Consider the following 11,385-nt stretch of genomic DNA (forward strand, 5'->3'; position numbering starts at 1 on the left):
GCAATTGTAACAGCGAAATCTAACAGGAGTGTGGATAACCAGATGGATGCTGATCATGAATATATATACTTTATATATACTTATATACAAATGCAATAATCCAATAATTGATAGAAGAAGCTCAGATCGATGTCCGTTTTGCTGTAGTAAATTTCAGTGACAACTGTGGCTGCGATTCATCGGAAGACGAGGTGCATAGAAGCCCCATGAGCTGCGGCGTTAGTCTATTTATTTCTCAATATCAAGTAGGCTCTTATTAACCAATAGTTTTGCTGTCAATTTCAGACGAGTTTCTCCAAAAATAGATATTTCGCAGAAAAATTGTACTAGTAGGAAAAACAATCCGAAAGTTTTGTTCCTGGCAGAGACTAAAATATACATACAAATATACAAAAATGTCCAATCTCGAAGATTTCTTTTCCAAAAAGGATAACAAAAAGTCAAAAAGAAATGCCGAATATTTGGCCGCTGAGGAGCTGTACAAAACGCTCGAAGAATCAACGAAGTATTCGTCGGAGGACAACTCCAACCTGGAGGATGCCTTTCAATCGGAGGCATCGGGAACTGATTCTAAAGGAGCCTCAGCTTCGCTGAAATTCGGGATCCGTTTCTCAGATGAGGCCTTCAGCGAAGAGGATGAATGGTCTGACTTCACCGAGGAGAATCGTCGTCAATTTACTTACGTGCCGCGCACCTTATCGATGGCGCTTACATCCCCTGTCCCTGCACCTGCCCCATTCGCTGGTGACGATCTGAAGGAGGAGCCGGAGCAGCTGGACACTGGAGGTGATGGCGTTGATGTGGGATCAAAGGATGGGGAACGCGCGCTTGCCACAACATGTCCCTGGCAGAAGTCGGAGCAGGATAGCCAGGGACAATCAGACAGGAAAGCGAATACCCCGGTGGTCAAGAAACAAATCTACATTCCCCCGGCTCTCCGTCAGAGCCAGGGCGACTTTAACAAACGCAAGGCGCAGCCACTTCAGCGCAAGGCTCCGTCTACGATGCCGTTCAAGCCCCAAGCCCCCGATCTCAATAGCCTGGAGTACTTTCCGTCCTTGAGTGACTCAAAGATATTGAAGCGCCCCAAGTAACAGCCGGGACGCCTCTACTTGTTCTGTTCAAATTTAAAATCAACCATAGCTCCCTTAATAATAAATACAACAAGAAGACTCACTCTCCCTATTTTCACCCTGTATATTCTGACAGACAAATTGGCACTCCATAGACCCATTAGCATTACACGACTCGCTGGTGGTCCCCGAGGTGTCATTAGCTCTAAACGAGCCAAATATTTACAATAAAATCGGCTATATCCTTAAATGCACCCCGTGGACTTCGAGCAAAACCCAACCCAACAGCAGTCCTGAAAAATTTAACTCCCCAATACTAGCCTGGTCTGCAGCAATCGGCAAGCTAATGTTGTCTGTAATTTTCTTCTCTACTTCTCTTGGCTAATAAATTGAGGTTGATGGAAGTGAAAGTGGTTTGAAAATGAATGAACAAAACGGCTTCGTTATTCAGTAAGCTAGATGTACGTAAAAGGTACTTTTTATTCCCATTGTAATGTGAGTTTAATGTTCTCATGCTACAGCTGGCTTGACATGGGATTACCAACTGATACGAGCACATCATTGGTTTTAATATAATTTATTCATCATTCTGTAGAGGATACAAAATGAAACGAAAAAAGTTAGTTGGGATGGAGCAGCAGAAGGCATTGTTGATTGGAGGATTGGTTGATTGGGTTGGATAAGGCGTGGTTCGTGGCAAGATCAAAGTCGAGTTTAGCAAGCAAACTTAAGTTTGCCATTTGTTCCATATGAGTAATCCATTTTGTACCTATGTAATATAATATTATTTTATACTTAGAAAAATGTATTATCCACTTATTTCTTACATACATCTTTGTCGGGTATTACTGGTTGTAAGCTCGTCCAAAGTAGCGGTCCAGGGCAGGGCGTACACTACATCTTGCCCATTTTGGTGGCCATGTCCACAATTACTTCTAGATTACTCTTCAAAGTCTTCACTTGGTTCAGTACATTCGCGTCCAGTTGCATGAGCACCTCACGGTTCACCTGCTTCATTTTAAGAGGTTTTACCATGAACACGCCCTTTTTGGTGGGTATGTGTACGTCGGCACAGTCCTCCCGCCGATCAGTCTGAACAGCCAGCGGGCTGCCTCCACTGGACAACACCAACTCTCCGGCGCGTGGAAAACGTAAAAAAGGCATGGGTGGCACTTTCTGTGGGGTTCTTCCACGGTTAAAATTACCCCTGTCCATCGATTGTATGAGTGAGCGCGGCAGAAGGGAGGTCTGGGGAGTACGCGAACGTCCGCGAGCGGTGCTGATCGAGCTGCTGCGTGCTCGGCTGGTTGGTGGCTCGGGAACTGAAGAGGATAACTGTGAGGCTGTCATAGTAGCAAGTATTTGCATTCACTTACCCTTCCACTTGTAGTCGGTGAAATATTTCAGCTTCAGATTCAAAAACTCCGACATTTTCATCTCAAGAAAATGATTGTCAGTCCGGGCGTGGATGAGCTTGATTTGAGTGTAAACCTGATTCTTGGCGCGCTTCTCAAGCTCATCGACCTGCTCCAGAACGGCATCGATCTTGATTTGAGTTAGGCGTACCTTCTCCTCTTGGTCGGCTTTCTCGCGCTTCGCCTGACGCGACACAATTCGGGTGCGAGGCATCTTTCTGAACTTCCGACCGACTTATGAATTATGATACTTGCTACAATAATTCTAACGAATACAATAATTCACAGGCTACTTGGTTATGAAAAAACATTAACTAGTGCATTATTTCTGAACTGAACTTTATGGAAACATACTAATATAAATTACATCTAGATACGATTTAGCACGTTGAATGAGAAACAAAACTCAAGGATAGATCGATTTTATCAGTAAAATTGTTGTTTTTTATACCCGATACTCAAAATGAGTATTGGGGTATATTAGATTTGTGGTAAAAGTGGATGTGTGTAACGTCCAGAAGGAATCGTTTCCGACCCCATAAAGTTTATATATTCTTGATCAGCATCAATAGCCGAGTCGATTGAGCCATGTCTGTCTGTCCGTCTGTCCGTCTGTCCGTCCGCTTCAGCGCCTAATGCTCAAAGACTATAAGAGCTAGAGCAACGATGTTTTGGATCCAGACTTCTGTGATATGTCACTGCTACAAAAATATTTCAAAACTTTGCGCCGCCCACTTCCGCCCCCACAAAGGGCGAAAATCTGTTGCATCCACAATATTGCAGATTCGAGAAAACTAAAAACGCAGAATCATAGAGAATGACCATATCTATCCGGTTGCTGAAGTTGGATCAGTTCAGATAATTTTTGTAGCCAAAAGGAACAAATCAATTTGCACTGGCTACGCAGCGCCCGACGTCACGCTCAGACTGATTTTCTGTCTCTCTCGCACGCACTCTTTGTGGTGTCGCTTAATATTAGCGGCGTCTGCCGGAGGAGAGCCATACTGACTTAGTATCGGGTATAACCGTAGAGTTGCGGTGTCCGCAGCAACTCACAACGTTCCCCCTCGTTTTGAATTGTCTTGATTAGCTTTTGTATTTATTTGTATTTTGTATTGTATTTGTATTTGTATTTGTATTGTATATTGTATTTATTTTGGCACACCCTAAGCTCCGGTTTGTTTCCTTTTTATCTCACTTTTTATACCCGATACTCAAAATGAGTATTGGGGTATATTAGATTTGTGGTAAAAGTGGATGTGTGTAACGTCCAGAAGGAATCGTTTCCGACCCCATAAAGTATATATATTCTTGATCAGCATCAATAGCCGAGTCGATTGAGCCATGTCTGTCTGTCCGTCTGTCCGTCTGTCCGTCCGTCCGTCTGTCCGTCTGTCCGTCCCCTTCAGCGCCTAATGCTCAAAGACTATAAGAGCTAGAGCAACGATGTTTTGGATCCAGACTTCTGTGATATGTCACTGCTACAAAAATATTTCAAAACTTTGCCCCGCCCACTTCCGCCCCCACAAAGGGCGAAAATCTGTGGCATCCACAATTTTAAAGATACGAGAAAACAAAAAACGCAGAATCGTAGAGAATTACCATATCTTTTGGACTGCAGAATCTGAATTGGATCGTATTACTATTATAGCCAGCATCAAGAAAACAATTTCATTTTTTCTCGCCCTGTCTCTCTCTAACACACAGGTAGCATAGGCGGCTTTGCTTAGAGTAAAACATTAGCGCCTAGATCTCAGAGACTATAAAAGCTAGAGCAACCAAATTTGGTATCCACACTCCTAATATATCAGACCGAGACGAGTTTGTTTCAAAATTTCGCCACACCCCCTTCCGCCCCCGCAAAGGATGCAAATCTGGGGATATTCACAAATCTCAAAGACTATTAACGCTAGAGTAACCAAATTTGGAATCCGCACTTCTCTTAGATCTCACTATAAAACGTGTATCTCAAAATTTCGCCCCACCCCCATCCGCCCCCACAAAGGACGAAAATCTGTTGCATCCACAATATTGCAGATTTGAGAAAACTAAAAACGCAGAATCATAGAGAATGATCATATCTATCAGATTGCTTAATCGGATTATTTTTATAGCCAAAAGGAACAAATCAATTTGCAGTGGCTACGCAGCGCCCGACGTCACGCTCAGCCTGATTTTCTGTCTCTCTCGCACGCACTCTTTGTCGTGTCGTTAAATATTAGCGGCGTCTGCCGGAGGAGAGCCATACTGACTTAGTATCGGGTATAACTCTAGAGTTGCGGTGTCCGCAGCAACTCACAACGTTCCCCCTCGTTTTAGTTTAGTTTAGATCTTTGAGCAGAAGCTCCTGGTCTTAATGAAAATACAACTTGGAGATGTATAATTACATTATTTTCTTATGGTCATTCACTATGATTGTGCGTTTAATTTTCGCGTATCTTCTAAATTATAGATGCCACAGATTTTTAGTCCATTGTATGGCTGGAAGGGGGCGGGGCAATTGTAACAGCGAAATCTAACAGGAGTGTGGATAACCAGATGGATGCTGATCATGAATATATATACTTTATATATACTTATATACAAATGCAATAATCCAATAATTGATAGAAGAAGCGCAGATCGATGTCCGTTTTGCTGTAGTAAATTTCAGTGACAACTGTGGCTGCGATTCATCGGAAGACGAGGTGCATAGACGCCCCATGAGCTGCGGCGTTAGTCTATTTATTTCTCAATATCAAGTAGGCTCTTATTAACCAATAGTTTTGCTGTCAATTTCAGACGAGTTTCTCCAAAAATAGATATTTCGCAGAAAAATTGTACTAGTAGGAAAAACAATCCGAAAGTTTTGTTCCTGGCAGAGACTAAAATATACATACAAATATACAAAAATGTCCAATCTCGAAGATTTCTTTTCCAAAAAGGATAACAAAAAGTCAAAAAGAAGTGCCGAATATTTGGCCGCTGAGGAGCTGTACAAAACGCTCGAAGAATCAACGAAGTATTCGTCGGAGGACAACTCCAACCTGGAGGATGCCTTTCAATCGGAGGCATCGGGAACTGATTCTAAAGGAGCCTCAGCTTCGCTGAAATTCGGGATCCGTTTCTCAGATGAGGCCTTCAGCGAAGAGGATGAATGGTCTGACTTCACCGAGGAGAATCGTCGTCAATTTACTTACGTGCCACGCACCTTATCGATGGCGCTTACATCCCCTGTCCCTGCACCCGCCCCATTCGCTGGTGACGATCTGAAGGAGGAGCCGGAGCAGCTGGACACTGGAGGTGATGGCGTTGATGTGGGATCAAAGGATGGGGAACGCGCGCTTGCCACAACATGTCCCTGGCAGAAGTCGGAGCAGGATAGCCAGGGACAATCAGACAGGAAAGCGAATACCCCGGTGGTCAAGAAACAAATCTACATTCCCCCGGCTCTCCGTCAGAGCCAGGGCGACTTTAACAAACGCAAGGCGCAGCCACTTCAGCGCAAGGCTCCGTCTACGATGCCGTTCAAGCCCCAAGCCCCCGATCTCAATAGCCTGGAGTACTTTCCGTCCTTGAGTGACTCAAAGATATTGAAGCGCCCCAAGTAACAGCCGGGACGCCTCTACTTGTTCTGTTCAAATTTAAAATCAACCATAGCTCCCTTAATAATAAATACAACAAGAAGACTCACTCTCCCTATTTTCACCCTGTATATTCTGACAGACAAATTGGCACTCCATAGACCCATTAGCATTACACGACTCGCTGGTGGTCCCCGAGGTGTCATTAGCTCTAAACGAGCCAAATATTTACAATAAAATCGGCTATAGCCTTAAATGCACCCCGTGGACTTCGAGCAAAACCCAACCCAACAGCAGTCCTGAAAAATTGAACTCCCCAATACTAGCCTGGTCTGCAGCAATCGGCAAGCTAATGTTGTCTGTAATTTTCTTCTCTACTTCTTTTGGCTAATAAATTGAGGTTGATGGAAGTGAAAGTGGTTTGAAAATGAATGAACAAAACGGCTTCGTTATTCAGTAAGCTAGATGTACGTAAAAGGTACTTTTTATTCCCATTGTAATGTGAGTTTAATGTTCTCATGCTACAGCTGGCTTGACATGGGATTACCAACTGATACGAGCACATCATTGGTTTTAATATAATTTATTCATCATTCTGTAGAGGATACAAAATGAAACGAAAAAAGTTAGTTGGGATGGAGCAGCAGAAGGCATTGTTGATTGGAGGATTGGTTGATTGGGTTGGATAAGGCGTGGTTCGTGGCAAGATCAAAGTCGAGTTTAGCAAGCAAACTTAAGTTTGCCATTTGTTCCATATGAGTAATCCATTTTGTACCTATGTAATATAATATTATTTTATACTTAGAAAAATGTATTATCCACTTATTTCTTACATACATCTTTGTCGGGTATTACTGGTTGTAAGCTCGTCCAAAGTAGCGGTCCAGGGCAGGGCGTACACTACATCTTGCCCATTTTGGTGGCCATGTCCACAATTACTTCTAGATTACTCTTCAAAGTCTTCACTTGGTTCAGTACATTCGCGTCCAGTTGCATGAGCACCTCACGGTTCACCTGCTTCATTTTAAGAGGTTTTACCATGAACACGCCCTTTTTGGTGGGTATGTGTACGTCGGCACAGTCCTCCCGCCGATCAGTCTGAACAGCCAGCGGGCTGCCTCCACTGGACAGCACCAACTCTCCGGCGCGTGGAAAACGTAAAAAAGGCATGGGTGGCACTTTCTGTGGGGTTCTTCCACGGTTAAAATTACCCCTGTCCATCGATTGTATGAGTGAGCGCGGCAGAAGGGAGGTCTGGGGAGTACGCGAACGTCCGCGAGCGGTGCTGATCGAGCTGCTGCGTGCTCGGCTGGTTGGTGGCTCGGGAACTGAAGAGGATAACTGTGAGGCTGTCATAGTAGCAAGTATTTGCATTCACTTACCCTTCCACTTGTAGTCGGTGAAATATTTCAGCTTCAGATTCAAAAACTCCGACATTTTCATCTCAAGAAAATGATTGTCAGTCCGGGCGTGGATGAGCTTGATTTGAGTGTAAACCTGATTCTTGGCGCGCTTCTCAAGCTCATCGACCTGCTCCAGAACGGCATCGATCTTGATTTGAGTTAGGCGTACCTTCTCCTCTTGGTCGGCTTTCTCGCGCTTCGCCTGACGCGACACAATTCGGGTGCGAGGCATCTTTCTGAACTTCCGACCGACTTATGAATTATGATACTTGCTACAATAATTCTAACGAATACAATAATTCACAGGCTACTTGGTTATGAAAAAACATTAACTAGTGCATTATTTCTGAACTGAACTTTATGGAAACATACTAATATAAATTACATCTAGATACGATTTAGCACGTTGAATGAGAAACAAAACTCAAGGATAGATCGATTTTATCAGTAAAATTGTTGTTTTTTATACCCGATACTCAAAATGAGTATTGGGGTATATTAGATTTGTGGTAAAAGTGGATGTGTGTAACGTCCAGAAGGAATCGTTTCCGACCCCATAAAGTTTATATATTCTTGATCAGCATCAATAGCCGAGTCGATTGAGCCATGTCTGTCTGTCCGTCTGTCCGTCTGTCCGTCCGCTTCAGCGCCTAATGCTCAAAGACTATAAGAGCTAGAGCAACGATGTTTTGGATTCAGACTTCTGTGATATGTCACTGCTACAAAAATATTTCAAAACTTTGCGCCGCCCACTTCCGCCCCCACAAAGGGCGAAAATCTGTTGCATCCACAATATTGCAGATTCGAGAAAACTAAAAACGCAGAATCATAGAGAATGACCATATCTATCCGGTTGCTGAAGTTGGATCAGATCAGATAATTTTTGTAGCCAAAAGGAACAAATCAATTTGCACTGGCTACGCAGCGCCCGACGTCACGCTCAGACTGATTTTCTGTCTCTCTCGCACGCACTCTTTGTGGTGTCGCTTAATATTAGCGGCTCAAAGACTATAAGAGCTAGAGCAACGATGTTTTGGATCCAGACTTCTGTGATATGTCACTGCTACAAAAATATTTCAAAACTTTGCCCCGCCCACTTCCGCCCCCACAAAGGGCGAAAATCTGTGGCATCCACAATTTTAAAGATACGAGAAAACAAAAAACGCAGAATCGTAGAGAATTACCATATCTTTTGGACTGCAGAATCTGAATTGGATCGTATTACTATTATAGCCAGCATCAAGAAAACAATTTCATTTTTTCTCGCCCTGTCTCTCTCTAACACACAGGTAGCATAGGCGGCTTTGCTTAGAGTAAAACATTAGCGCCTAGATCTCAGAGACTATAAAAGCTAGAGCAACCAAATTTGGTATCCACACTCCTAATATATCAGACCGAGACGAGTTTGTTTCAAAATTTCGCCACACCCCCTTCCGCCCCCGCAAAGGATGCAAATCTGGGGATATTCACAAATCTCAAAGACTATTAACGCTAGAGTAACCAAATTTGGAATCCGCACTTCTCTTAGATCTCACTATAAAACGTGTATCTCAAAATTTCGCCCCACCCCCTTCCGCCCACACAAAGGACGAAAATCTGTTGCATCCACAATATTGCAGATTCGAGAAAACTAACGGGGAATCATAGATAACGACCATATCTATCAGATTGCTGAATCTGGATCAGATCAGATAATTTTTGTAGCCAAAAGGAACAAATCAATTTGCAGTGGCTACGCAGCGCGTGACATCACGCTCAGACTGATTTTCTGTCTCTCTCGCACGCACTCTTTGTGGTGTCGTTTAATATTAGCGGCCTCTGCCGGAGGAGAGCCATACTGACTTAGTATCGGGTATAACCGTAGAGTTGCGGTGTCCGCAGCAACTCACAACGTTCCCCCTCGTTTTTATCTGATATCACACAGTCACTCCGCGTTTTTAAATTTGAAGGATTTATTCCATTAATTAATTGTCCTTCGGGTTGCGGCACGACGCAACACTTTTATTATTCGGTGCTTTTTATACAACGTCGCCCCACGTTGGGCGCCAATTAAATAACTGCGGTAGCGGATTGTGTTTTTAAAAAGTTTTTATTTTACTTCGAACTTCACTGATATAGATTTAAGTAGAGGGTCACAAAGGAATTCCGGGCCAAGGGATTGCGCGATCTTAATTTTTAGCTAGACTTTGCGGTGTCGCTGCTGGATCAAGACTGACTTGAACTTTCTGATCTTCGCATCGTTGATCCCTTTCGGGAATCGTTTTTCTATAAACATTTCAATTGATTTCGCCATCCCGAGTATTGGATTTCGTCATCCAAAGAGAGAACTGTAAAATGCCTAAAGTGCAGGATCTGCAGAAAGCCGGGAGTGAGATTGTTTATGAGAAGCCGGGTGTGGGCAAACATTGGTTTTCCATTTAGGCGAGTGTCAAAGATTGGGATTGCGGCGGGGGCGCTTGAGATTGTACATCCTAGAAATCAATTAGGCGGAGGCCCAAGATTGAAATTGTTTTCGTTTTGGAAAGCCAAAGATTGTTTACAACTCGTATAAGAGCTCAATAGAATTGGGTACGTTAACTTGCACAAACATATAAACGTGCATTAATTGATCATCGACATTCTCTTTGCTTTGTCTTGTTCTTTTCTTTTGCTTGCATTCTTGTGTCTGCACTTCAATTAAATTTGACTTTAAATGTAAAATCATATAAACATATACATTTATATTAAGGAATATCTTTCCTATAGAATTAATTTCTTTATCATATGTCTTAAGTTCCTTTCCTAATCAACTCAATGTTAAGCCTTGATTAATTCTGGCAATGTCGGCCAAAATATCATTCTTTAATTCTTTACTATTTTTATATAATTAATATTGTTCCACAGCTACCGAAGCAGTTCATTGGGCCCAACGAGCTCGTCAAGGAAAGTGTTTGAATTTGGTAATGATCATTAGTTTCGTATTGAATGGAAATGTTGACCTTCGTGAGTAAAAAGGCTCAGTTTTGCTATGAATTGTATTTTATATTCTTAAGTTAATGAACCTTTTGTTATATATGAATCTTTTGAATCTAGAGTAATAGAACTATTTTGAATTAACATGAATTTGGAATAAATAACAACCATTCTGTCTAAGTACATAATGCCAATGATGCATCGAGTGTAATAATGCAGCGGTAGTTACGTTAGGGGCCATGCCAACATCGTTCCACGCATTGCCGAAGGTAGGGAGGGTATAGAAGAACTAGTGATCTCCTACACCTAGGATCACTAAATTAAATACGCGACTACCGGATTCCTTCTTGCCATCTATGCCGACCGGGGATTGATTACATTTGTTTTTTTTTTTTTTTTTTTGGTCAAAGTAGATTCTGTGTAAGTGCACTTAAATTTTTATAATATGACGAGAACAAGGAAGTATAGGGATAGGAAAGACCCCGACCCCATCCGGCGAGCTGAGCCCAGAGCGCAGTATAGTGCACTAACCCCGATTCCCTTTCCTGCTGAGGCTGCATTGCCAACAAGATTTAACCAGCCCGTAGCCGTAACATTATAAAATGGCGCCCAACGTGGGGCCGAAGACGAAACGACGTGTTATAATCGGAAAAGTGTAGAAAAGATACGATTATTTCCAGATGAGGATAATTCCGAACGGTTGGAGTAACCTTCGTGCTTCACGGTTAAGCTCTGTTAATACATCCATTAGCCTGTTAATTAGAAAATTCGTTATATCGTGTAGACGTGTAGTCCGCTTTTGGAATGGAGATTTCAATTCGACTGAGTAGGGATTGGTCTACCAAGAAATGACGGCGTGAACTGTATAGATGTCTGAAGAAAATATTTTAGTAGAATAAAGATGTTAGTGCCGTGTATCTGAGCTGTGGAATTTGCGATTGCAATTCAGGACTTTGTATTGATCGACCCAACCAGACGC

At 42.7% G+C, this 11,385-nt stretch overlaps 4 protein-coding genes across 6 annotated transcripts; 2 read left to right on the forward strand and 2 right to left on the reverse strand.

Annotated features, from left to right (window-relative positions):
- The first annotated feature begins 380 nt into the window (after nucleotides 1-380).
- Nucleotides 381-1,185, forward strand: LOC113566425 (protein CDV3 homolog). Its single transcript, XM_026991898.1, has one exon. It carries the CDS (start codon nucleotides 396-398, stop codon nucleotides 1,092-1,094), a length of 699 nt encoding a protein of 232 aa, XP_026847699.1. The 5' UTR covers nucleotides 381-395; the 3' UTR covers nucleotides 1,095-1,185.
- Nucleotides 1,186-1,634: 449 nt separating this feature from the next.
- Nucleotides 1,635-2,732, reverse strand: LOC113566428 (borealin-like). Of its 2 annotated transcripts, none has more exons than XM_026991909.1 (3): nucleotides 2,450-2,732; nucleotides 1,905-2,395; nucleotides 1,635-1,842 (listed from the first exon to the last, which is right to left on the reverse strand). In XM_026991909.1, exons 1-2 carry the CDS (start codon nucleotides 2,700-2,702, stop codon nucleotides 1,968-1,970), a joined length of 681 nt encoding a protein of 226 aa, XP_026847710.1. In that variant the 5' UTR covers nucleotides 2,703-2,732; the 3' UTR covers nucleotides 1,635-1,842; nucleotides 1,905-1,967. The 2 variants fall into 2 exon arrangements, with proteins under 2 accessions (XP_026847710.1, XP_026847709.1); XM_026991908.1 differs by having other exon boundaries at nucleotides 1,901-2,395; nucleotides 2,450-2,702.
- A 2,632-nt stretch (nucleotides 2,733-5,364) lies between these two features.
- On the forward strand, nucleotides 5,365-6,169 carry LOC113566424 (protein CDV3 homolog). The gene has a single exon (XM_026991897.1). It carries the CDS (start codon nucleotides 5,380-5,382, stop codon nucleotides 6,076-6,078), a length of 699 nt encoding a protein of 232 aa, XP_026847698.1. The 5' UTR covers nucleotides 5,365-5,379; the 3' UTR covers nucleotides 6,079-6,169.
- A 449-nt stretch (nucleotides 6,170-6,618) lies between these two features.
- On the reverse strand, nucleotides 6,619-7,716 carry LOC113566427 (borealin-like). 2 transcript variants are annotated; one of them, XM_026991907.1, is made up of 3 exons: nucleotides 7,434-7,716; nucleotides 6,889-7,379; nucleotides 6,619-6,826 (listed from the first exon to the last, which is right to left on the reverse strand). In XM_026991907.1, exons 1-2 carry the CDS (start codon nucleotides 7,684-7,686, stop codon nucleotides 6,952-6,954), a joined length of 681 nt encoding a protein of 226 aa, XP_026847708.1. In that variant the 5' UTR covers nucleotides 7,687-7,716; the 3' UTR covers nucleotides 6,619-6,826; nucleotides 6,889-6,951. The 2 variants fall into 2 exon arrangements, with proteins under 2 accessions (XP_026847708.1, XP_026847706.1); XM_026991905.1 differs by having other exon boundaries at nucleotides 6,885-7,379; nucleotides 7,434-7,686.
- Between the last annotated feature and the right edge of the window lie 3,669 nt (nucleotides 7,717-11,385).

Source organism: Drosophila persimilis, unplaced genomic scaffold (genome assembly GCF_003286085.1).
Source record: "Drosophila persimilis strain 14011-0111.01,24,50 unplaced genomic scaffold, DperRS2 tig00000693-arrow-arrow-pilon, whole genome shotgun sequence".
NCBI classification, from domain to species: Eukaryota; Metazoa; Arthropoda; class Insecta; order Diptera; family Drosophilidae; genus Drosophila; species Drosophila persimilis.